Source organism: Mytilus californianus, unplaced genomic scaffold (genome assembly GCF_021869535.1).
Source record: "Mytilus californianus isolate M0D057914Y unplaced genomic scaffold, xbMytCali1.0.p SCAF_8, whole genome shotgun sequence".
Lineage (NCBI taxonomy): Eukaryota > Metazoa > Mollusca > Bivalvia > Mytilida > Mytilidae > Mytilus > Mytilus californianus.
This window is the reverse complement of record NW_026262734.1, coordinates 31,582,016-31,609,995: the sequence shown is the minus strand read 5'-3', so window position 1 is coordinate 31,609,995 and position 27,980 is coordinate 31,582,016. Positions and strand designations below refer to the sequence as shown.

Here is a 27,980-nt window from a genome sequence, read left to right as displayed (position 1 = left end):
CGAGAGTGACAGTATACATGGATTATCCGGAACTTTCGGGAAACGACTTCGATCATTAACGATGTATTTCCGGTTACACTGAGATCAGCCACATTTCGATTCTACTGTAAATCAACTTAAAAATGTGGTTTATGTATCTTTTGAGTTGGATTGCATTGTTAATCCAAATATGTTTGATCACACTAGCTATTGGTAAAGTATTTTAAGTATATTACTTCAATGTTTATATTTAACAACAGAGTCCGGGGACTCTAAACTCAGTTATGTCAGTAGACGTCTGGAAAGGCTATTTTAAATTTTTTCTATGACGCCTTCCTTCTATGTCAGTAGTCCAAATAATTATGACGACAGAAGTAGTCCAAATAATTAAGACGTCTGGAAAGGTCTATGTCAGTAGAAGACAATTGAAATTGGCAAGAACAGTTGGAGTCCATACACGAGGGAATGAATGCCCATTACTGTCAGGCGTCAAACGGCCATTTTCGGCTACTGTTAACGTCAAATTGGTTAAAATTTTATCCTGATTCATCATATTATCCTTATCGTGATACGTCAGATGTCTCAAATAATTGTCGTTAACGTTATTTTTGGAAAAAAATTAGCGTGATTCGTCAAAATCAGTAAATTTTTTTATCCTCTTAACCCTCTTGCTGCCGAGTTTTTTTTCTTGCTTTGTCGCGTCAAAAGCATCTTGACGTTTCATATCTGTGACGTTGCAAATCGTCCTTTTGGCGCTGTCTTTTGACGTTGTCAGTGCCCCTCAGTATTGTGACGTTACCATGGACCTTTGACGTTCTACACAATCAACAAGATTTGTGTGTAGAAGCCATAAATGTCCCTTTGGCAGCAAGAGGGTTAAAGAAAGTGTACATTTTATCGTCATGCACCAAAAATTACCGTTAACGTCATTTCGCAAGAATTTTTACCATTATTTTCATGAAGGTACATGTACACCCATTACGACCCTCATACACAAACGTTACAATATTTATAAATCTGTGAGTCTCCACCTGTCACAGCATACAAATTTTTATTCTGAAAATTTTTCCCTGCATCAGGCCATGAAGGCCTAAAAGGCACTGTCCACACACAGGTTTGAGGTGAGGTAGTTTTTAAAAAAATTAGGGATTTGAGCTACATGTTGTACATCATGATTAGTTAAATAAAGTTCATTAGTACGGTGATTTTCACCCTCACACACATCTCTGGTACCCAGAGTGGAGTTTATACTGAATTGGCTACTTTTGGAGCCTAGGTTGGTCAAAGTGGCCCCTAACTTTTGACCTCTGTCTGATTGTCTGTTTCCTCCAAGAAGCTCTGAGTACATTTTGTACTTCCTGTTTCTCCACCATAATAACAGACTTTCCCGATGTCCTAACACTCCCTCTGTGTTAAGTTGGGTATTGTCCTGGTGGTGCTGGGGCCTAGGCGGCCAAGTTGTCTAAGAAGTCAGAACTACTGTATAACTAGCCTGTCAACACTGAGGTTTTGAGTTTCCAATCCCACATGTCAGGTGCGCTTGACTCTCTTATTAATTGACTGGGATTGTCAGTTTTCCTACCGAAGGTCGTAGTTCTCTCCATCACTCCAGCTTCCTCCTGCAATTAAAACTGACCACCACAAAATAGCATAATAGTTCTGAAAGTGGCATTCAACACCAATGAATGAATTAATCAATCAATCCTGGTGGTGAGTTGTATATAAATTAGTGACGCATCTCCATTAATCCTGATAGGGAGTGTAGACTGATTCCACTGTACCCTCACAGCAATTGCAGGCTGCTCCATTCACACATAGAGGTATCTCTGTACATACAATGTATATACATGTACATACATATATACAGCTTGATAAGCATGATAAGGGATTCTGAGGGCGGCCAAATCAGAAAATTACTCCAGACGCAGAATCCTAAGGGATTATGTAATACAGAAACTTATTTAAAGTTTGCAGTCCTGGGCTCAACATATCAATTATAAGCCTATTATGCAAATTATGGGGTTGAACTACCCGGTAGTTGCTTTTTGATTTTGCGCATATGCCTTACATGCCTTAGACTGCAAGTAAATGTTCAGGGTTGGTTTCATATCTGATAAAAGCAGTGTCCTGACGGTCATTTGTGCTACAGGGGGATAGAACATGAAGGTACATTTGGAGAAAAATGGGTTAGGAATCAAATGTTGTATGATTTGATGCAGAAACTTGCCTCCCAAAGTCTAGATGGGCAATTTCCATGGTTTTTATATGCTACGACCACAGTAAGTCCTAAAAAGGCTTTAGACATCAGAGCAATCTCATGCTAATGGGACAAGTGCAGAAAAAAGTTATTGTAGATAGCCGGATATTATTACAACACTTTTTACATTACACAGTCATGACAGTAAAATGTTTTCTTAGAAAATTCCAAATATTCTTGCCATGCTAAGATGATATAAAGTTCATTATGTATTAAACAATGGGACCATTAAAAAAAAATTACTTATTACACCTAGAAATTGAATTGAGCTATTTCCTATTTTCAAGAATTATCTTGTGTATGTTTTCTGAATATGCAAAAATCATCATTACAATCATGACAATGTCGTGCCATCCTTGTGAAAGTTTTAACCATTATTTCAAGTACAGGTACATATATATATTTTAATGACTATTAAATGTAAAGGGTTAAAAATAGGATGATTATTCTTTCTTCCAGGGTACATAAATATTGCATACAATGCAGTGACTTACAAGGTGATTGAGATAAAATTTCTAGTTTGCATTTAATATGTTTAATGTGTACCCCAGATCTGGAGTCTTAGCACTCATACCATGTCACAAATGGATAAAAATAGAGAAATATTTTAGAGTGAGTCACCCATCGATAAACATCAGCATTTGCTGTATAAAATCACCAAAAGTAACTTTAATTGGAATAACTTGTACATGTACATCATGTATGTTCTATAAAAATAAGAAGATATGGTATGATTGCAAATGAGACAACTCTAGATCTCCACAAGAGACCAAATGACTTAGAAGTTAACAACTATAGGTCACCTTCATTTACATATATAACAAGGTCTAATGGGAAACATGAATTTAACTCTTGTCATGCTTACAAAATGCATAATATATATATATACATGGATGTGCTTCTTTTTTCCAGCTGCAGGTCTATTTTATATTGCTGAATTGGTTGAAGAATACACAGTTCTTACTGGAAAAACTATCAAGTATCTCATTATGGTAAACTCATTTAAACCTCATCTTTTTTTTTCGACTTCTATACTCTGTCTTACATGACATTTTTTATACGACCTCAAAAAAATTTTGTGGTCGTATATTGGTATGACGTTGGCGTCGTCGTCGTCGTCCGAAGACACGTTGGTTTTCGCACTCTAACTTTAGTTTAAGTGAATGGATCTCTATGAAATTTTACCATAAGGTCAATACCACAAAAGGAAGGTGGGGATTGATTTTGGGGGTTATGGTACCAACAGTTAAGGAATTAGGGGCCAAAAATAAGCATTTTTGTAACTTCCAGATATAACTTGTGTGTTAGTGTATGGATCTCTCTGACATTGTACCACAAGGTTCCATATCACAAAGGGAATGCTGGGATTGATTTTGGGGGTAATTGCCTCCAAATTTTAGGAATTAGGGGCCAAAAAAGGGGCAAAAAACAAGCATTTTTCTAGTTTCATGACAATAACTTGTGTGTAAGTGTATGGATCTTTCTGAAATTGTACTACAAGGTTCCATATCACAAAGGGAAAGCTGGGTTTGAGTTTGGGGGTAATTGCTCAAAACGTTTAGGAATTTGGGGCCAAAAAGGGGCCAAAAAACACATTTTTTTCTAGTTTCCAGACAATAACTTGTGTTCAAGTGTATGGATCTCTCTGAAATTGTACTGCAAGGTACCATACCACAAAGGGAAGGCTGGGATTGAGTTTGGGGGTGATGAATCATAATGGGGGTTCAAAAAATTTTGGGGGGGGATTTATTTTTTTTTCCTTTTTTTTCTTTTTTTCCTTTTTTGTTTCTTTTAAAATTTTCCATTTTAAGTTGGTTATTTCTGATTTATATTTAAAATCAAATAATAATGATATGGTAGGAGATACACACCAAACAGGATGTGTAAATTATTATATAATAAGTATTGTGCAATAGCAAGAAATTTTCAATTGCACAGTATTGCACAATAGCAAGAAATCTTCAATTGCACAGTATTGCGCAATAGCAAGAAATCTTCAATTGCACAGTATTGTGCAATAGCAAGAAATATCCAATAGCACAATATTGCGCAATAGCAAGATATGTCAATTGTACAGTATTGCGCAATAGCAAGAAATATTTAATAGCACAGGATTGTGCAAAAGAAGATACTTCCTATAAATTGCTTATTTCTTGACCAATTTCAATGGGGTTTTATTCTTGATTTCATGGGGTTCTTTAATATGCTGAATCTAACCGTGTATTTAGTTTTTGGATTTTGGGCCCCGTTTTTAAATTGGTCCACATTGAGGTCCAAAGGGTCCAAAATTAAACTTTGTTTGATTTCATCAAAAATTGAATTATTGGGGTTCTTTGATATGCCGAATCTAACTGTGTATTTAGATTCTTAAATTTTGGTTCCGTTTTCAAATTGGTCTACATTAAGGTCCAAAGGGTCCAAAATTAAACTTCGTTTGATTTTAACAAAAATTGAATTCCTGGGGTTCTTTGATATGCTGAATCTAAACATGTATTTAGATTTTTGATTATGGGCCCAGTTTTCAAGTTGGTCCAAATCGGGGTCCAAAATTAAACTTTGTTTGATTTCAACAAAAATTGAATATATGGGGTTCTTTGATATGCTGAATCTAACCATGTATTTAGATTTTTGATTTTTGGGCCCCGTTATCAACTTTGTCCACATTGAGGTCAAAAGGGACCAAAATTAAACTTTGTTTGATTTCATCAAAAATTGAATTATTGGGGTTCTTTGATATGCCGAATCTAACCATGTATTTAGATTCTTAATTTTTGGTTCCGTTTTCAAATTGGTCTACATTAAGGTCCAAAGGGTCCAAAATTAAACTTAGTTTGATTTTAACAAAAATTGAATTCTTAGGGTTCTTTGATATGCTGAATCTAAACATGTATTTAGATTTTTGATTATGGGCCCAGTTTTCAAGTTGGTCCAAATCGGGGTCCAAAATTAAACTTTGTTTGATTTCAACAAAAATTGAATATATGGGGTTCTTTGATATGCTGAATCTAACCATGTATTTAGATTTTTGATTTTTGGGCCCCGTTATCAACTTTGTCCACATTGAGGTCAAAAGGGTCCAAAATTAAACTTTGTTTGATTTCATCAAAAATTGAATTCTTGGGGTTCTTTGATATGCTGAATCTAACCATGTATTTAGATTTTGGATATTGGACCATAATAGGTGAATGTCCAATTTAAAATTTTTAAGTTCTTAGACCACATTCAATCTGTGTTAGAAACCTATGCTGTGTCAAATATTTAATCACAATCCAAATCCAAAGCTGTATCAAGCTTGAATGTTGTGTCCATACTTCCCCCAACTGTTCAGGGTTCGACCTCTGCGGTCGTATCAAGCTGCGCCCTGCCGAGCATTTTATTTTCTTTAAAACTTTCCATTTTGAATTGGTTATTTCTGATTTATATATAAAAGCAAATAATAATGATATGGTTTGAATAGGTTAATTAAAAAATTTTAAGTTCTTAGACCACATTCATTCTGTGTCAGAAACCTATGCTGTGTCAATTATTTAATTACAATCCAAATTCAGAGCTGTATCAAGCTTGAATGTTGTGTCCATACTTGCCCCAACTGTTCAGGGTTCGACCTCTGCAGTCGTATCAAGCTGCGCCCCAGCGGAGCATTTTATTTATTCTGAATTCTACATGCCTCCTTGTTTGGCAGTTCAAAGGGCTGTCATTTTAAGATTGGTGTCTGTTATATCAATGTTTCACATTTTCGTTTAAAAATATCAAATTCTCATAAAACAATTGTCCAATTTGTCGTGTATTGGGCATGTATAGTATTAGAAGGCCCTTTATATCAAATATTTACAAATGAATTACATTACATTTGTAGATTAAAGTCAAGAAGATTTCTATGATGTAACAATATTATATATTAACTTGTATAATCAGGCAGGGGAATTACTGAAATAAGTGATTTTTAAATCAGTTATTTAAGTAGCAAATTCGAAGTTTTGTCACAAATTGTGATTTTGTAGTTTTACCAAAATTTTAAACACATAGGTTTGGATAATATCTTTTCATTAGTAAAATTGAAAAAAATGAAACCTTTTGCTTCTTTTAAGTAGCAAGGTTTATGCCTTTGATGCAATCATTTAGCTGCAAATTCTATTTTAGTTGAAAAAATGCTATAATAAAGGCTTAATTTACATAATGAACTGATACTTCTTAACAGATTTTTCCCAGCAGTGGGAGTATTTGTCCTGTAAAATTCAAGGTTTCATCTTACAGATTATGTAATAAAATTCTACTGTTCGCGATCAAAATTTCACTGTTCGGGGGTGTTGAAATTAGTGGGGGTTATCAAAATAATGATACTTAAAGAAGTGATTTTTTGGAAGAAAATAGAGGTATGATAATAAGACAAGTGATTTTTATGTCATTATCTCAAATTTAGTACAAGGTCATCACCTGACATGACCAGTTATCCTTTCAATACAGATGTTTGTTCTGATAATTTTAGCAACATAATTAGACCCTGGATCATTAGTTTCTATATTTAAAGCTACAATAAAATTAAATCACTTAGTCTAGTGATTTATTTGTACTACTTAAATAGGTGATTATTAAAGAAAGACAACTCTTACTTCCAACCTTCGTGGACATAATGTTACTTGAATCAGTGATTTAGAAAATCACTCATTTAAGTAAGTCCCTTGACTGATAATTAGTATATTTTCCTTCTAATATACACTGTACAAAATAGTGCCGATTGCACGAGCTAAGATTGGTGGGAAATGACTTACCTGTAAACACAAGTGATATACTACCAATGCTTATAGCTACACTGTATACTGATAAATATATGTACATGTATATTAATATTATTAGTTTTGACAGTGAGTCAAATAATTTTAGGAACAAAAAATAATTTTCGTCATTTCTCTTGTAATACTACCAGTTTATTTAAGATAATCATATAATGTATCTGCTGAGAACATTCAACTTACTAATGTCCCAGTGTGGGTCAACTAAACTGACACATTTTAAGTAGTGTATACAGTTGAAGGAGGATTGCCTCCCCTGATTCATCTGGACACAAAATGACATATATATATAAATTCTTTTAATATGTAATAAACTATATACTATCCCTATTATACGGGAAAATGATTTAAATGGCTGAACCTTTTCAAATCCCTTTCTTTAAATATACTTGATTTAAACAAAAAAAATTTTGAATTGAGGGCCTTATTAAAAAAGGAATATTCTGTAATAAGATATTTCTCTGCTCTTCACATTTAAGTTTGATATTTGAAGAGCTATGCAGTCCTTGGATTTTTAAAATTGCCAGATTAGAGGAAGAAAATGCAACTCATGAACTGTCTTGAACCTGAATAATAAAGAAGTTTCTAAATTTCTGTGTGCATTTAAACAGATGTTGACAAGTTTGATAACTTTTGATAAACACAAGTTAATTTGTCTTGAGTACTTTGCCGCCCTATCATTCAACCATTGCTCAATTTTACATTTCCCTTTATATAAGAAGTGAATAAGATTCTTACACTTGACTTAGTCTACTACAATATTTATCCACTCTCAATAGTTAAACTTTCAATTTTCAAGATATTCCGCATTTTAAAGTTTAAAAATTTTACTATCATAAGTGGATAGATTTATTAGTCAACAGGCTTGGGGAAAACATCTATATATACATCCCACTCATTGTAGTGATAGGATCTATGTGTATAAAGTATATGAGTATAAAGTAAGTGCAACAAAGCAGTATTTGTAAATACATGATTAAGGTGTACAAAACATGTATTTCTTTTTTCAGTTCACCACAGCAGTGTATATTGGTTTGTTCCTGTTTGAAGATCTGGACACATCATTAATCATAGTAGGATTATCAGGAAATGCAGCATACTTTGCATTGTTACAGAGTTTCCCGTACTTTATATTATCATCCCCATCATTTATAGCATCTGTCAGTAAGTACACTATTCTGTTTTTTTGGGGTTTTTTTTGGAGGGGGCACGGACCAAAGTTATTTTGTCATGTAATATCAACAGAGAAATAGTCTGTCTCTGGTGTGTATTCAACGCTGATAAAATCTTTTAAGTAAATAAACCTGTAACATGTGTAATCTGATTTCAAAATGTATTTTTGTCCCTCACGCAACTCGTTATGGGGACATAGAAAAAACGGACATCCGTCCATCCATCAGTCCATCAAGTTTTGTTAGAGCACTCACATGTACAATTCTTGACAGATTTTTATGATTTTAATACACCCGTCAAAATTTTTGATGGGACGTATTATGGTATACAAATGTTCGGCATCTGTCTGTCCGTCTGTCCGGCGTCTCCATGTCGCACAGTAACTTGAGACAACTTATCCAAATTTCATGAAACTTAACATAGTTGTTTCTTATGATGGTCAAACGATCTGTATACTTTTTGGTGAAAATAAGATTAAAACTTTTTGAGTTACAGGACTTTGTAACTAAAACAGGGGGGTGTTTTTTTCACATGTCACGCCGTATCTCAAAAACAATTTATGATTATTGCTTAAAACTTTACACACTTCTTAGTTATATTTGATTTTTTTGATTTTTGGTGTTTTAACGCCACTTTTAAGCACCGCTTTTGAGCTATTTTGTGGCGGCCAGTTTTTATTGGTGGAGGAAGCCTGAGTGCCCTGAGAAAACCACCGACCTTCAATAGGAAAACTGACAATCCTAGTCAATTAAGATTGGAGTCGAGTGCACCCGCACGAGCGGGGTTCGAACTCACAACCTCAGTGTTGACTGGCTAGTGATTACAGTAGTAACTACTTAGACCACTTGGCCACTGAGGCCCCCCTTCTTAGTTATATTAATCTAAAGATCAGTATACTTTTTGGTGATGATTCAAAATTTTATTTTACAGTTATTGAGTTTTTTGTAAAAAAAAGGGGGGGTTTTACAGGTCACGCCGTATCTCAAAAACGATTTATGATTATTGCTTAAAACTTTACACACTTCTTAATTATATTAATCTTAAGATCTGTATACTTTTTGGTGATGATTCAAAATTTTATTTTAGAGTTATTGATTTTTTTATAAAAAAAACTGGGGGGGTTTTCACATGTCGCGCTGTATCTCAGAAATGATTTATGATTATTGCCTTAAAACTCACACACAAGACTACGGGTGTATCATGCGCTCGTGGCGCAGCTATTTAAAAGAGTTATGCCCTTGGAAATATTGATTACATGGAAAATTGCATTGTAAGTGCTTATGTGTACAATTCTTGCCAGAATGTTATGAAATTTACATCATAGCTATAGGTTTATATCAGCAATGTCTTTGTGGAGAAAGAAATCAATGCCCATCAATTATTTTTAAAAAAGTTATGCCTCTTGGAAATATTGATTATATAGAAAATTTTCATTGTTAATGTTAACGCTCTCATGTGTACAATTCTTGCCAGATTTAAAAAAAATTTATATTATAGGTTTATATCATCAATGTCTCGGACAAATCGAAAATCAGTGTTGATCAATTATTTTTAAAAAGAGTTATATAATTATGCCCCATGGAAATATTGGACTATATGGAAAATCACATTGTTAGTGCTCTCATGTGTACAATTCTTGGAAATATTAATTTTAACGGAAATTGCAAGGCATTTGCTCTGAAGCCTTCATTTCTCAAAGATATTTATAAAAAGTTTCAAAGAACAAAAAAAAAAGTTTTTTTTTAGTTATTGCTCTTGTACCTTGGATAGATAAAATATGTGCAATGCGGGGGATATTGGAACTCTGTTCTTTTATTTTTCATTGGAATAACAAATACATGTAGCACATAGATTATGGTAAATAACAAAGATCAGCAGATGAACAATGGCCCTGTACTACATGAGTTAGTACATCTATTACATTTGACAAAAACTCATATATGAACAACTTAAGATACTTTTTCAACAAAACAGGCAAATGTATATACTGAAAGCAAGCTAAAGGTACTAAGTCTGTTTTGTAGAAACCATGCTGTTTTATGCTGTAATATTCTCAATTTAATTCAGAGAAGGATTATGAAAATTTCCTACATATACATTAGAAAACTGAACAAAATATTTTCTCGAGCCTACATGTACAGCTTGCTAAACTACTAACTTGGATCAAACAGTTAGCTCTTGAAATACTTTAGTTCTGAGATAGACTGTTTTACCATTTGTCCTATATATCATTTTACACAAAAAAATAAACATGCCAAAGTCATGTAAATATGTCGAAAATCTATGATGTTTTAAAATCAATACAACCTTATCTGCATGAAAACATCAACATATGGGCGATGTCGCCTTGCTGTAGGTTTACATCAGGTTGAGGGGGTAAAACATGAAAACATCAACATATGGGGGATGTCGCCTTGTTGTGGGTTTCCATCAGATCGAGGGGGTAAAACATGAAAACATCAACATATGGGTGATGTCGCCTTGTTGTGGGTTTAAAAAATTTACATCAGGTTGAGGGGGTAAAACATGAAAACATCAACATATGGGTGATGTCGCCTTGTTGTGGGTTTACATCAGGTTGAGGGGGTAAAACATGAAAACATCAACATATTGGCGATGTCGCCTTGTTGTGTGTTTCCATCAGGTCGAGGGGGTAAAACATGAAAACATCAACATATGGGGGATGTCGCCTTGTTGTGGGTTTCCATCAGGTTGAGGGGGTAAAACATGAAAACATCAACATATGGGCGATGTCGCCTTGCCATAGGTTTCCATCAGGTTGAGGGGGTTAAACATGAAAACATCATCATATTGGCGAAGTCGCCTTGTTGTGGGTTTCCATCAGGTTAAGGGGGTAAAACATGAAAAGCCTGGTTGACTTTTTAAGTGGAAATCTATTTGAATTATAATATTTGCCTAATTAGCATGTGTAAAAAACTAGGCGGATGCATAGAAAAATATCACATGATGTGACTTTTTCAATCTCCACATTGAAACAACAACTATCCCAGAACTCTACAATTGATAGAGCTGTCTTACTGTCTCAGCTGGAGTATCAGGTTAGTTTATCTACAGTTAACTAAGCTGTAAAGTAGTCATTTTTGGTCGGAAAATCATGCTAGCTTTTCAAAGTATTAATGTATTTTTTTAATTTTAGTTATGGTGATTGTGAACCACTACTTTGCATTTTCTTACTTTGCATCAGTATGGTACCCATTTTCAGATGTAAGTATAAAAGTTTAGTCATTTAAATATGAATCAATCTTGAGTTGGTAATTTTTTATACGACCGCAAAAAAATTTTTGTGGTCGTATATTGGTATGACGTTGGCGTCGTCGTCGTCGTCGTCGTCCTGCGTCGTTGTCCGAAGACGCATTAGTTTTCGCACTCTAACTTTAGTTTAAGTGAATAGATTTCTATGAAATTTTACCATAAGGTTCAATACCACAAAAGGAAGGTGGGGATTGATTTTGGGGGTTATGGTACCAACAGTTAAGGAATTAGGGGCCAAAAAGGGGCCAAAAATAAGCATTTTCTAGATTCCAGACAATAACTGTGGAACGGTGTATGGATCTCTCTGAAATTATACTACAAGTTTCCATACCACAAAGGGATGGTTAGGATTTGCTTTGGGAGGTTATTGCTCAAACCGTTTAAGAATTAGGGGCAAAAAAGGGGGAAAAACAAGGTTGTCCTCATTAATGGACAAATACTTTAGTACAAAACATAATTTAAAGCAGTGTAAGGGAGATAAATCAAATACATCATTGAAATTATCTCCCTTACACTGCTTTTAAATTATGTATAAAGTAATGGTTAATGAACAATTAAGATAATTTAAAACAGTGTAAGGGAGGTAATCCAAATACAACATTTTGGTTACTTCCCTTACACTGCTTTTAAATTATGTTTAAAGAAATGCATATTTATAAAGGAAGACCAGTATGGCGCATTAGATTTGTAAAATCTTTGACCACATTTATTTATTTGTTATGCCGAATCTAACTGTGTATTTAGATTTTTAATTTTGGGTCCAGTTTTCAAATTTGTCTACATTAAGGTCCAAAGGGTCCAAAATTAAACTTTGTTTGATTTTAACAAAAATTGAATATATGGGGTTCTTTGATATGCTGAATCTAAACATGTATTTAGATTTTTGATTTTTGGCCCAGTTTTCAAGTTGGTCCAAATTGGGGTCCAAAATTAAACTTTGTTTGATTTCAACAAAAATTGAATATATGAGGTTCTTTGATATGCTGCATCTAACCATGTATTTAGATTTTTTATTTGTGGACCCGCTATCAAATTGGTTCATATTGAGGTCAAAAGGGTCCAAAATTAAACTTTGTTTGATTTCATCAAAAATTGAATTATTGGGGTTCTTTGATATGCCAAATCTAACCGTGTATTTAGAATTTTAATTTTGGGTCCCGTTTTTTAAATTGGTCTACATTAAGGTCCAAAGGGTCCAAAATTAAACTTAGTTTGATTTTAACAAAAATTGAATTCTTGGGGTTCTTTGATATGCTGAATCTAAACATGTGTTTAGATTTTTGATTATGGGCCCAGTTTTCAAGTTGGTCCAAGTTGGGGTCCAAAATTAAACTTTGTTTGATTTCAACAAAAATTGAATATATGGGGTTCTTTGATATGCTGAATCTAAACATGTATTTAGATTTTAGATTTTTGGCCCAGTTTTCAAGTTGGTCCAAATTGGGGTCCAAAATTAAACTTTGTTTGATTTCAACAAAAATTGAATATATGGGGTTCTTTGATATGCTGAATCTTACCATGTATTTAGATTTTTTATTTGTGGGCCCGCTATCAAATTAGTTCATATTGAGGTCAAAAGGGTCCAAAATTAAACTTTGTTTGATTTCATCAAAAATTGAATTATTGGGGTTCTTTGATATGCCAAATCTAACCGTGTTTTTAGATTTTTAATTTTGGATCCGGTTTTTTTTAATTGGTCTACATTAAGGTCCAAAGGGTCCAAAATTAAACTTAGTTTGATTTTAACAAAAATTGAATTCTTGGGGTACTTTGATATGCTGAATCTAAACATGTGTTTAGATTTTTGATTATGGGACCAGTTTTCAAGTTTGTCCAAGTTGGGGTCCAAGATTAAACTTTGTTTGATTTCAACAAAAATTGAATATATGGGGTTCTTTGATATGCTGAATCTAACCATGTATTTTGATTTTGGACATTGGACCATAATAGGTAAATTAAAAAAATTGAAGTTCGTAGACCACATTCTTTCTGTGTCAGAAACCTATGCTGTGTCAAATATTTAATCACAATCCAAATTCAGAGCTGTATCAAGCTTGAATGTTGTGTCCATACTTGCCCCAACTGTTCAGGGTTCGACCTCTGCGGTCGTATCAAGCTGCGCCCAGCGAAGCATTTTATTTTCATTTGTGATTCCATAATAATAGCAAATTATTGCCAGTTTGTCAACATGGTGAACATTTATTCCTATACATAGCACACAATTTCATTTTTACATAATTATACTCCTGCAATGAGGGAAATGGTATACTCTTTACCTCTGTCACACCCAATCCCCTACTTCATTGTAGCTATATTTGGCAAAATTTTTCAGAATTTTGGGTCCTCAATTAACTTCAACCTCATTCTTTGATTGGCCTTTTAAAACTTTTATGATTCAAGCGTCACTGTTGAGTCTTTTTAGACAAAACATGCGTCTGGCATACAAAATTTTATTCCTAGTACAGTTTCTATAAAGATTTTTTTTATGCAGATGTTTTCAAAGGGAGATAATTGATGTAGAGATGTATCATAGGAAAAAACTCTGATGTAGATGTATGTAATTGGAGATATCTCTCATACAGATAAATAACAAGCCTTATACAATTTTCTTTGAAAATCAAATTTTTTTTTTACAGTATATATGCATATAATATAGCTATTCTGTTCAAATGTTTTGTAGGTGATGGCTTTCTTCACAATTTGTCTCTGGATAGTACCATTTGCTTTTTTTGTGTCTTTATCTGCAAATGAAAATGTTTTACCAACCATGACAGAAAACCGAACAAAATCTGAAGATGCCACCGACGTGGTCAGCAATTATTTCAAAAGGAAAACTAAAGGATTGGGACTTCTGTCATTCTTGAAACATGCACAGGACACTGTATTACCACAGAGAGTTAGAAAACAGTACTAGATACATGTGGGTTGTCATTGTTTTTAATTAGTCAGCTTGATTTGGCAAAGATACATGATGTATGTGTGAAGATGAATTTGCATGTTAACTGTTCAGGTATATTGTGGTATTATTCTCTATGAAGAGGGTAATTACTGGACAAATATAATTGGGGTTTTAAGCTACTCTGGATTCATTTATTATTTTGGGTACCAATTTTCGTGGACGGAGGAAAAATTGTATTTTCGTGGATTTTTGATGTGGTGTTCTAAAGTTTGTTTATTAGCCCATACAGATTTTGTACTTCATTGAACATTTAAATTCGTGGTTCCCTAGCTTATACCCACAAAATTCAAGAAAGTTGGTATCCAACAAATTATAATGAATTCACAGTAAGCAAAATACTAATTGTGTTATGTTGTGTACCAGAATAATTATGTAATGGGACATAGAAAAAATTTCAATTACACGTACACCACAGATAAATTTGTTAAAAGATATTTTATTGTGAAACTGCAAAATATGTGTTGCAAAATCATAAATATGCTCAATCTGTTAAAAAATACAGAACCTGTACCCACACTTTGCTTACAAGTAATCTGAAATTTCTGTTTTCTTAAATTATTATATCAACCAATAAAATTTCAGACTTCAAATTTTTGAAGGCGTTTATTATTACAATGTACAACAAAACCTTAGAATCCAGAAAAGAAAAACAGAAAGTTTAACATGGCAGTGTCAGATCTTTGTAAGCAAAGTGTGGACAGAGGGTCGGTTTTCTTAATCAGATTGATAAATTCAGCACTTATTATTTATGATTTTATTCCACCAGTGTGGAAATTTGCATTTAGTATTATAGCTCTAACATATTTTGCTTACTTCATTCCTGAATGAAGAAAAATGGAGTGCATGTAATCTTTTAATGGAAAGGTAGGGGGATACTTTTAAGCTTTTAGATTTGTTTTTTCATGGAAGCTAAGAGAATTCCTGTTTTTAACATTAAAAAAGCTTGAAAAAACCCCTATAGATCCTAGTATTATTAATTAGAAATAAAAGAAGTCAGCTAGACACTTGTTTGTAAACATACCACCACTCTGAAAATGTTTTAGGAGCCTTAGGCTACCAGTCACCTTTAAGGTTTTATAATTTTTGAAAAATGCTAAAAGGGGACCAAAGCATAGTTTTCCCCTGTTTTGATGTACAGTTGAGGTGTATTTTTCCTGAATATTTGTTATAAAACTGAGTTTTCAAATTAAAGGAAAACAAATATTTGTAGGTCACAACCTGTTCGTCTTTCATTTTTTCAATATTCTGAAAATGCTGTGATTTCTACAATATTTAATGATAGGTTTTATAGATTTTTGCATTGAAGCAGTTGAAATTGAAATTAAAAACATAAGCTAAGGAAATCACCTGTTCCACAAAACTTCTCTTGAAATCTGATATAAATACTCAACAGTATTGGATCGCCGCGATATAGCCTTGTTGTGCTAATGCGGCGTAAAGCAACCAACAATCAATCAATCAATCAACAGTATTGGTACAGTTTTTAACATAGATACCATATGGTTGTTACATATAAATTTCAATTGATAGTGCTGTAAATGAAGCACTCTCTAACTAATTAATTTTCATCTGAAATCTGTTATCATTTATATGTAAGTAATTTATAGGTGTATGTAAAGAAAAGCTATGCAAAATTAATATTGTTTATTAATTATTATAGAAGTGAAACTATATGTTGTTGTTTTTTTCATATTGTAAGTTTGTTTATAGCCAACATGAAATGTTGTCCATTCCCTAAGTCTGTGTTATTAATGTTAACCAAACACAATTACTGGTCTTTACTGTGTATATGCATTCTATTGATATTTAGTACATTACTTAATTGTAGGCCACACCTTAGTAATTTTTGTGTGATCAATTTTAAAAGATGCATGCATTTAAATCTGATGCAGGATTCTAATTGTATTTTTTAATTTAGTAATCGTGGAAAAAAAAATCAAATACGATATTAGAAAAACATCAATTTAGCTGATATTAGAATATCTGAAAATTATAATATAAGATATTATAAGTTTAAAAGGGAACAAAAGAATCAATAGTAATATATGTGTACTTTGTTATATTTCATGATTCATTTGTTTTATACTGTAGATGCATTTATTTTGATGTATAACAATTTTTAGGAACATAGCAAGGTTTTTCATTTATTTTATGAAAGCTATCAACTATTTTTCTGAACATTTTGTAAGCTTTTTAAAACTTTTACATGTGAAGACATAAATTTTGTAATAATTAAATTACAAGCCAAATATACATTTGAAAATATTTACATATTTTTTCTAAAAGTGACCTCTCTATAACACATGAGTTCAAACCTGGTTTTTTGGTGAGCATAAGTTGCTCAATCTTAATTTTCAGTGCAGTTCTATTAGGACTGTAATTTGACTTTCATCATTTTTATTCAAGAAATGTCATGAACAAAAAAACTTGACCTGTTAAATCTCTTTTTTTTTCTACGAAATTTAATTGGAATTTTTAAGTTTAAAAATCTTAATTTTGAATAGGTTATTATCCTTCTTACTGATTTCTGACTGAATGAGGTATTTTAAGCATCAGCCTGATGTTATTTGAAAGGTTTATATTAATTTGTTATGTGTCAATCTTTAGGTTAAAGAAGTAGCCTTATTATACTTGTTTAAATGTTTCTACAATGTGCCTGAGTATTAATTCAGTGGGTGTTATTTTTTTGTCAAATTGTGTATAATAGTTACTGTTGTTATCATGCTACTTGGAGATTGCTTAATGTTTTGGTATTATCCTTAGCTCCAATCAACTTATGGGGATTTTTGTTCATTATTTAATAATGATGAGGGGTTCTCTTTCCAATGAAATCCATTGAAATAGTCCTTCACATATGATATATATAAGAGAGTCATATAAACTATCATGGATTCATTATTATTTGTGGTATACATTGTACCAATTATTATGGCCTAAACGGGGATAGGTTATATCTGAATGTTAATGTCCAATATGTAAGAAACATGTTTTCCAACAGTTCCAGTATTTACAATGGTGTCTTGGTTATTTGTGTCTTTGGGTTGCTGTCTCATTGATGAATACTCAAAGCCCCTTTTATTCAAAATAAATCATTAACAGTTGTGATACTACAGATATGTATTGATCAGATTAATGGGATTGTAGCTTAAAGAGTCTACAGTATACATACAACCCCTTCCACTGGTTATACTATTTTAAATATTGGAATTTAGAGCATTTTGAATAACTTGAAGATTTCAATAGCAAACTTATCTATATTCTATATGGCTTAGGCCAAAAAAAAGCCCAAATAGAGCTGTTGTGTTTAGAGATCATGTATGTCAGTTTTCTCTCTATTATTCCTACTATTTGTGAATTTGTTGGTACATTTCCAATGTCACAATACTTATGTTATTACGTCACAGTAAGAGGCAATTGTTCAATTACGTCATTTATGCCCATTGACATTGGTCAAATAGTGTTCCTCATTCATTAGAAGGACCTTAAAAATGTTCTGATTGCTAATATGTGTCCTGACTATCACTCTTATTATATATTGAGATTTTCATTCAAATGTAGTAAAATGTTCAAATTTCTAATTTGTTTGTTTGTTTTGATAGTAATAGGACAGGTACAAATGTTAACCATTGGAAAAACATTAAAATTCATACGGTTGATTTGAAAAAAAAGTAGAGCAGGATTTTTGTCTCGCCTGCGACAAAAGTCGCGGAAAGCGAGACATAGGGATTGCATTTCTGACTAGGACGGCTCAGGCATCAACAATTGTTAAGTTTTCTGCTTAAGTTAGTTTGATTGGAACTACTTGTGATAGATCATTGATATTTACTATGAAGTTGCATTACTATCAGTACATATCTGTTTGACGTCTATTTCGAGGCCCTGCCCCCTAAGTCATGGTCCAGTGACATTGAATTAATAAGCAATTTTCAATGTTAAGTTTTCTGCTTAAGTTAGTTTGATAGGAACTTCTTGTGATAGATCATTGATATTTAGTATGAAGTTGCATTACCATCGGTACACATCAGTTTGACGGCCCTGTCCCCTAGGTCATGGTCCAGTGACTTTAAAATAATTAGCAATTTTCAATGTTAAGTTGTCTGCTTAAGTTAGTTTGATAGGTTCTACTTGTGATAGATCAATGATATTTTGTATGAAGTTGAATTACTATCCAGTTCATATCAGTTTGATGACTATTTTGAGGCTGTGCCCACTAGATAATGGTCCATGGACTGAATTAATAAACCATGTTGCTCTCCATCAGATTGTCTTTTTCTGAATTTTATGCTGACAGGCAAGACATATATCTGTGTCAACAGTTGATTATTATGTGTTTTACTTTTGCAATGTAGTGTCTGTTTTGATAATGAGGAGTTTTAAGTACCAGGAAACTGGGTTTAACCTCATCAAGTTTTGTGCTTGTTACAAGTCAGACTTTCTTATCCATGTTGTGTTCTTTAATGGCCAGGCATTTCTTCCTTTCCTGGATGAGTGAAGCTTGCTGTTGTGTCCTATTTTTTCTTTAATTCTCTTTACTTTTTGTTGTAATGCCAGAAAAAATGAAAATAAGGATGTCATTTTATTCTATTATGAATTATTTGTAAAAATCATGTTAATTCTAATATATTAAAAGTTCTTGAATTTTACATGTTTGAAGAAATTTATAAATTATTTTATTTTTCATATAATCAATTTGCAGTACGATTTAGTAATTTTCTCGACTAGAAATGAAATTGTTTGTTGTAATTATAGATATCATATACATCAGATAAATATGTAAAATCCGAAGAACAAATACAAGTCATTTTTCAGAAAGGGAATAATCTTTTATCATGTATTCATTATTTTATGTTAGCATGAAGATGTATGAATTATTTATTTAATGTTTATCCCTGACTTGTATGTGCATGTAAATTTGCTATGCATGGTTAAGTCTATATATTTACTTATTAATGTATTATACATTTCACCATTGAGTTATATTTTCACCCTTAAACTTACTTATTTTTGAAGATTTTATGTTTGTTGAGTCTTTAGTGTATATATGGACTGAATAGATAGGTTTTGGTATGACGTAATTTGATTTTGAGTTATTTCCCTTGGCCATTATTTTGAAGGGTGTAAATGGTTGATTTTCTTATTTGACTACTGAATGTGGAACAAACAAGTCTGATCAGAGATCCTTACTTGATTTCTGGTGATGAATTAAGCAAGGCTTGAAGAAATATTTGTTTTTCAGCATTGTTTTGTACATAAATCAGGCTATTAGTTTTCTTGTTTCAATTGTTTAACATTTCTCATTTCTGGGCAATTTATAGCTGACTATGGGGTATGGGTTTTGTTCATTGTTGAAGGCCATACTGTGACCTATAGTTGTAAACTTCTATATCATTTGGTCTCTGGTGGAAAGTTGTCTCATTGGAAATCATACCAAATCTTCTTATTTTTATATTAAAGAAATTTAAATCTTTTGAAAAACAACTTTTTTGTAAGTTTATTCGTCATTATAACAAGCTGAAATTGGCTGATTTATAAAGGAATTTGTGCACATAGACATCCAATATGGCGACAAAAGGGAAATAAATCTTGCTCAATTTGTGTCAACCGAAAACTTTTACCAAATTTGATTCAAAAGAATTAATATGATTAAATATTAAGGTTACGATGATATTGATATTATAAATAAAGAAACATGTAATGGAGAATATAATTGTTGATTTCAAAGTAACAGGCTTCATACCACAATTAATTCCCATCGATTGTGGTCTGCAAAAATAGTTCCCAAGTATTTAATTGGGTATTTCTTTCCTGATTTTTCTTGCTGCTGTATTATTTGAAAATGAAAACTATGCCTGTCAATCACATATATATCGAAATTAGTGTAATATGTGAAAAATCATATTGTTGAAAGTGAAGTACTGATTAAAAAAAAGTTCAAAAAATGTAGAAATAAACCTTCTGTATTTTTTCAAAACTAAAATTCTACCTTTTGGTGTTTACTTGGCTCTCAAGAGAAAAAACAGATGTGGATTTTGCTGTGACATGCATATTTTATTAGAATGCTATTGGTATATAATCAGGAAATTTATTTTACCGTTAAACAGGTGCATTTATCAAAATTCAATTAGATTTGAAAAACTACTGTAAACAATGGAAGAAATTAATGTGGTATGAGGCCAACAAAATGGCCAAGAGGGCACTGTTATAAACTTCAATAATAAGCCAATTAAATCATTAATTACATATCTGGTTTGTATTCTTCTTTCCGTTCCTACTTAACTGTACAGAGATCAACATTACTGAGAACAATAGTTACCTATTGGGATTTTTTTTTCTTTTTCATTTGAATACTTGATGTTATTTGAGGCTTGTATTATTAATTGTCTTTTTGACATTAAATACATTGTGGCAATAAATCTTTTTTTAGGCAGTTAAGCTGCCTTATGCTAGCACCCTAGATTTGTGTTCTTCCTAACGAATGCTGAAAAAAGTGCCATTGTTGTAATCTAGCAGGCTAATATGTTATATATAACTAATTGGACATTTTTTTCATTCTTTTAATTCTGGAATACAAAAAATATGACCAGAATAACCTTAAATGATCGTCGAACGACGCATAATATTTGAAGTTGCACATAGGAAATAGTGCTCAATAGAAATCCGTACGTAGTTTATTATCCCCTGTGCTTTTGGCTAAGATGGCAAAGAACAATTGTATGAAATATTTCATCGCCGAAAATCTGTAATTACAAGTCGTTTATATTTCCCAAATGGCAAATTGCGCAGGAATATTGTTCATGTACACCAAATCTCTATGATAGAGGGAATAAAGTTATATATAGTACACATGTAGTCTAAGTTGGCGGTAATTTTAACTTGCACGAAACGTAAGTTCGTTTGATTCTGATGATATAAAGTCCGATTAAGCGAAAGTACTCTTAATCATGATATTCTTTTAGTTTAAGACGATTGTGATTATTTAATTGATTTCAATTAAATGTATGCACATTTAAATTCCTTTCTTTTAATAAATTATTCCGTTTATCACTGAACTTGTTGTTATTTTATGAATGAAAAACCGGAAATCGACGTAATCAATGTCGACCAATCAGGTCGATGTTTTAAGAAATGCGGAATAACTCGTCCCAGAGACAAGTCGGACCGGGCCACTCGGACCGTCTAAGAAAACAACTCGGACCCCTTGTCAGATTAACTTAGGGTTTCATAAAATGTAAGACTAACATGTCTAGCGGAGCCATCAATCTTTCGTTTGTGCATTGGGAACTATTTAGGGGTATTTTGAGGGGCCTAAAGAAGGGAGGGGTTTACTGTAGAACCCTATGGGATTTTATTTTCAAATGACTATTTATACTCGAAAACAGTAAGTGATAGACACGCGTGGTCTTCAGTAATGAGAACAGGACAATGAAACAAATCAAATAAAATATAGGGTGAGTCATCCCTTCAATTTGAAAATGTTCTTTTATCTTGTAAACGGTCGCGATCCCCACCCCTAAACCATATATATACTTGTATGGGACAATAAAACAAATCAAATGAAAATTTGGGGGAATCCCTGGGGTCACCCCACCCCCTCCTGTTTGAGAACTTGGAAACGGTCGAGATCCCCACCCCTAAACCATATATATTAATATATAGGACAATATAACAAATCAAATGAAATATAGGGGGAGTCCCTGGGGTCACCCCACCCCCTCTTGTTTGAGAACTTGGAAACGGTCGAGATCCCCACCCCTAAACGATATATATTGATGTATGGGACAATATAACAAATCAAATGAAATATAGGGGGAGTCCCTGGGGTCACCCCACCCCCTATTGTTTGAGAACTTGTAAACGGTTGAAATCCCCACTCCTAAACCATATATATTCATGTATGGGACAATATAACAAATCAAATGAAATATAGGGGGAGTCCCTGGGGTCAACCCACCCCCTCCTGTTTGAGAACTTGTAAACGGTCCCCACTCCTAAACCATATTTATTCCTGTTTGTCATTTCAAAATAATTTGAATGATATACAGGGTCAATCTCCTAGGCGTCACATTATGTGACATATGCATATCACTTTACTAGACCAAACCAATGTGTACTGGACTTTGCCCAATGTCAGGCGACCATGGGAATGACAAATTATGGGAGCTTTGTTTAGGAGACTTCGTAACAGCATCCTGTTACAATTATTTCTTGTTTATTATAAAATTGTATTGATGCAAAAAATGAGTCTAGGTAAATTGAATTTACTTTAATTATTTTTTGAATTATTTCTGGGCCTATAAAAATTTGCATTTATGGCTCATTTTAAAGAAACGTATAAATCTTTCAAGCAGTGTAAAGCCCAAGAATGTTTGACCAATTGTTTTATTTGACCGGAGAACCTGAGATCACCCCCAGTTTTTGGTGGGGTTCGTGTTGCTTAGTCTTCAGTTTTCTATGTTGTGTCATCTGTACTATTATTTGTCTGTTTGTCTTTTTATTTTTGGCCATGGCGTTGTCAGTTTGTTTTCAATCTATGAGGTTGACTGTCCCTCTGGTATCTTTCGTCCCTCTTTTATAATCACCTGTCATTTTATTCCAAACTTGGTATGGAGTGATATCACGGACTTGGGGTGAAGGTGGGGGTCATTTACATTTACTATGGTCAGGGCAGTCAGACCTCACCTTTGATCCCTGTAGTAGTAAACATTTGTCTGATTTGTGTCTCATAACTTTTGTACTGTAGAACCCAAACTCAGTGTTCCTTCCAGGGAAGCAAGTCCATTCATACAATTACGTCAACTTGTACCACTAAAAGTCAACTGGTACCAACGTTAACAACCAACTAGAACACCTGCAATCATTGCGAACTTGTACCACTGCAGACTCACCATTAAAAATATACATTGATATATGCGTTGCTTTAGAAAACCTTGATAAAATATTAATTAATTTGCCTTAATAATCAATTCATCAAATAAACATAAATGTAGAATATACGAATGTTTAATGTTTGTTCTTTCAAATCTGAAAAAAAAATTTGAAGCAACACTGCCACAGTTTTCATAATTACGTTTGCCTTGGTTTTTGGTTAACTGCCTGCAGCGCTTACAGTGCTTTGATTGAAATATGTTGTTGTTAATTTTATGAAAAAAAAGGATCCATTTCCAATGATGAATAATCAATAGTGGACTCAAATGGAGAAATAGAAGTGACAATATCGAAATTAGATGAAGTAGATATACAAGTCTTTTGTAGTAGAAGTGTGTGTCTGGCGTAAAAATTTTAATCCTGGTATCTATGATGAGTTTATATATAACTTTGTGTCAGACAAAAAGGATAAGTAAAAAGAAAAAGAAAAGTCTGATTGTAATATGAAGGTATGTATGTTTAATTTTCAGATAGACTAGAAAAGGGGAGTGAGGACTGAGGAAAGATACAAGGCTTATAATTAATGTTGGCTAGACATGAGTTTTGTCTACATTAGACTCATCATGTCTCTTGAATCAAAAAATTGTGAAGAACAAATCAAAGTTGAAGATGAAGAGCATTGCAAACAACAATTCTAAAAAGTTGTGCCGAATTTGGCGAAGGCCATCTATCCCTGGAGGTGAGAAAACTTAAATATTTGAATTATTCAGCATAATTCGACATTTTTTCAAAACAGTAACAGGGACAGAGATCTTGATTCTGTGTAAAGTAGGTAAGTCCGTATACAAGCGAAAACTTACCTGTAACTCATAAATATGCAGCTATGCACTTTTGTTGGTATTTGAGGAATTTAATTATAGCAGATGTGTAATAGTTTCTGGTTAATTCATTCACAACTTATTTTAGAATACATTTATTTAGAGATTGAAATATACCATAAGCACCTATTTTTGAAGACATGAATACAGTATGCTGGCTGATCTCCAATTTTTGTCGAGCCTGCGACTTCTTTCGTAGAAAGCTCGACATAGGGATAGCGATGGGGCGGTGGCGGCGGCGTTAACAAACTTCTTAAAAGCTTAATATTTCAGAAGCTAGAAGACCTGGATCCTTCATACTTTGTATATAGATGCCTTATGTTATGAAGTTTCCGTCTGTCATATGTCCATTGTCCTTGACCTCATTTTCATGGTTCAGTGACTACTTGAAAAAAAACTTTTTGTAATGTTAATTTCTCTCTTATTATAAGTAATAGGATAACTATATTTAGTATGCGCTTTTCTTTCAAGGTCATCGTGTCTGTGAGACAGTTTTCATCTGTCGTCGACCTCATTTCATGGATCAGTGAACAAGGTTAAGTCTTCGTGGTCAGGTCCATATCTCAGATACTATAAGCAATATGTCTACAATATTTGGTGTATGGAATGATTGTAAGGTGTACATGTCCAACTGGCAGGTGTCATTTGTACATGACCTCATTTTCATGGTTCAGTGGATAAAGTTAAGTTTTTTGTGTTTTGGTCTGTTTTTCTAATACTGTATGCAATAGGTCAACTATATTTGGTGTATGAAAATATTTTACGATGTACATGTCAGTCTGGAATGTTTTATTTGACCTTGACCTCATTTTTACGGTTCATTGCTCAATGAAAGTTTTTGTTTTTTGGTGTGTTTTTCTAATACTATAAGCAATTGGTCAACTGTATTTGGTGTATGGAATGATTGTAAGGTGTATATGTCTGTCTGGAAATTATCATCTGACCATGACCTCATGTTTAGGGTTCGTTGGTCAATCTTAAGTTTTCCTGGTAAGTTTGTTTCTTAGATACTATATGCAATATGTCAACTATATTTAAAGCATGTAATGATTGTAAGGTGTACATGTCTGTCTGGCAGGGTACATCTGACCTTGACCTCATTTTCATGGTTCATTGATCAATGTTAAGTTTTTCTTAGATACTATGTGTATAGGTCAACTACATTTAAAGCATATTTGGTGTATGGAATGATTGATATATACATATATTTCCAGTTTGGTTTACCTGACCTTGACCTCATTTTCTTGGATCATGTTAAGTTTATGTGATAGTTGTAGTAAAGCTTTATATTTAGGACTATCAATATAAAATCAATGGTTAGTAAAGAAGGCTAGACATTTCAACGTGTGCACTCTTGTCCTTTCTTATATATTTATTTCGTCGTTTAGCTGCTGCATTATTGTTTACCCCACATCCCCTTTTGAATCATACTGAATATTCATGACAATTTTGCCAATGGATGTTGCAAACAACAATCAAACCATCACCTGGCTTCCATTGTCGTCTCTCATTATAAGTTTAAAGAAACCGTTTCTGAGACCACAGGACCAATCTCAAGTAAACTTGAAATTATCATTAGGGTGACAAATATAAAATTAGTTTTATTTGTCCTTCCATTTAAACAACATAGTCATCATATCTAAAAAAAAAAAAAACATACTGGTAAAATGCAATATTTGCCTTTTTTCTTGAAAACCATAATAATTAAGAGAAAATCTTACATAGGCAAGTATGCTTAGAATGTTAAGTAAAATCTACCTACTGTCCATTTCCACCAAGTCAAATGAGAAAAAGGCAGTTAATGTTATTACCCTTAAGTGATGATTTTATTTACTATTTTTATACGTTTTATGGTATACAAATGTCCGGTGTCCGTCCGTCTGTCCGTCTGTCTGTCCAGCGTAAATATGTCGCACCGTAACTTGAGAATGACTTATCCAAATTTCATGAAACTTAAAATAGTTGTTTCTTATGATGGTCAAACGATCTGTATACTTTTTGGTGAAAATAAGATTAAAACTTTTTGAGTTACGGGACTTAGTAACTAAAACAGGTGTGTGTTTTTTTCACATGTCGCGCCGTATCTCAAAAACAATTTATGATTATTGCTTAAAACTTTACACACTTCTTAGTTATATTAATCTTAAGATCTGTATACTTTTTGGTGATGATTCAAAATTTTATTTTTTGAGTTATTGAGTATTTTGTAAAAAAAGGGGGAGGGTTTTTTTCACATGTCGCGCCGTATCTCAAAAACGATTTATGATTATTGCTTAAAATTTTACACACTTCTTAGTTATATTAATCTAAAGATCTGTATACTTTTTGGTTTTGATTCAAAATTTTATTTTTGAGATATTGATTTTTTTTTTAAAGGGGGGTTTTCACATGTCGCACCGTATCTCAAAAACGATTTATGGTTATTGCTTAAAATTTTACACACTTCTTAGTTATATTAATCTAAAGATCTGTATATTTTTTGGTTTTGATTCAAAATTTATTTAAGAGATATTGAGTTTTTTGTAAAAAAAAAAGGGGTTTTCGCATGTCACACCGTATGTCAGAAACTATTTATGCTTATTGCATAAAAATTCACACAGAAGACGACGGGCGTATCATGCGCTCATGGCACAGCTGTTTATTTGTGCCTTTTATCATGTTCATCTTTTAAACTACAATAGATTGTAGAAACTGTAGACAGCAAAAAATACCCAGCAGTACAAGATCCATATAATTGTTATTATGACCTTAATCATTGTATGATTCCATATAGTAGTTATTGCCCTTAGATGATGATTTTTATACGACCGTAAACAAATTTTTGAGATCTTATAATGGTATGATGTCGTCGTCGTCGTCGTCTGCGTCGTCGTCCGAAGACACATTGGTTTCCGGACAATAACTTTAGTTTAAGTGAATGGATCTCTATGAAATTTTTTAGGAAGGTTCAATACCACAAAAGGAAGGTTGGGATTGATTTTGGGGATGATGGTCCCAACCGTTTAGGAATTAGGGGCCCAAAAGGGGCCCAAAACAAGCATTTTTCTAGTTTCAAGATAAAAACTTGTGTACAAGTATTTTGATTGCTCTGAAATTGTACCACAATGTTTAATACCACAAGTAGAAGGTTGGGATTCATTTTAGGGGTTATGGGGCCAACAGTTTAGGAATTAAAGGCCAAAAAGGGACCAAAAACAAGCATTTTTCTAGTTTCCAGACAATAACTTGTGTGTAAGTGTATGGATCTCTCTGACATTCTACCACAAGGTTTCATATAACAAAGGGAAGGCTGTGATTGAGTTTGGGGTTAATTGCCACAAACATGTAGAAATTAGGGGCAAAAAAAGGGCCAAAACAAGCATTTTTCTAGTTTCCAGACAATAACTTTTGTTTAAGTGTATGGATCTCTCTGAAATTGTACTACAATGTTCCGTACTACAAAGGAAAGGCTGGGATTGAGTTTTGGGGTTATTGCTCCAAGGGGGGTTTCAAAAAGTTGGGGGGGGGGATTTTTATTCCCAAATTTTTTAAGGGATTCATATTTTTTTTTCAAAATTTTTCAAATTTCGAATTTTTGAAAAGTTTCAAGAAGAAATCTTTAATTGCACATTATTGCGCAATAGATTTGTAAGATCTTTGACCACTTTTTTTTGTGTCAGAAACCTATATTATGTAAAAAATTTGATCACAATCCAAATTCAGACAGTATCAAGCTTGAATATTGTGTCCAAATTTGCCCAAACTGTTCAGGGTTCGACCTCTGCGGTCGTATCAGGCTGCGCTCAGCGAAGCATTTTATTTTTTAT

The 27,980-nt window shown here is 33.0% G+C and overlaps 1 protein-coding gene across 1 annotated transcript; it reads left to right on the top strand.

Moving 5' to 3' along the window:
- Positions 1-68: 68 nt before the first annotated feature.
- Positions 69-15,832, top strand: LOC127710491 (protein TEX261-like). Its single transcript, XM_052216379.1, has 5 exons — positions 69-192; positions 3,149-3,228; positions 8,037-8,190; positions 11,357-11,424; positions 14,153-15,832. Exons 1-5 carry the CDS (start codon positions 123-125, stop codon positions 14,384-14,386), a joined length of 606 nt encoding a protein of 201 aa, XP_052072339.1. The 5' UTR covers positions 69-122; the 3' UTR covers positions 14,387-15,832.
- Positions 15,833-27,980: the final 12,148 nt, after the last annotated feature.

Coding starts and splice junctions, on each gene's coding strand:
- LOC127710491 (XM_052216379.1), top strand. CDS start 123: ATGTGGTTTATGTATCTTTTGAGTTGGATTGCATTGTTAATCCAAATA. Junction 3,229..8,036: donor CTATCAAGTATCTCATTATG/GTAAACTCATTT, acceptor TTCTTTTTTCAG/TTCACCACAGCAGTGTATAT. Junction 8,191..11,356: donor ATCATTTATAGCATCTGTCA/GTAAGTACACTA, acceptor TTTTAATTTTAG/TTATGGTGATTGTGAACCAC.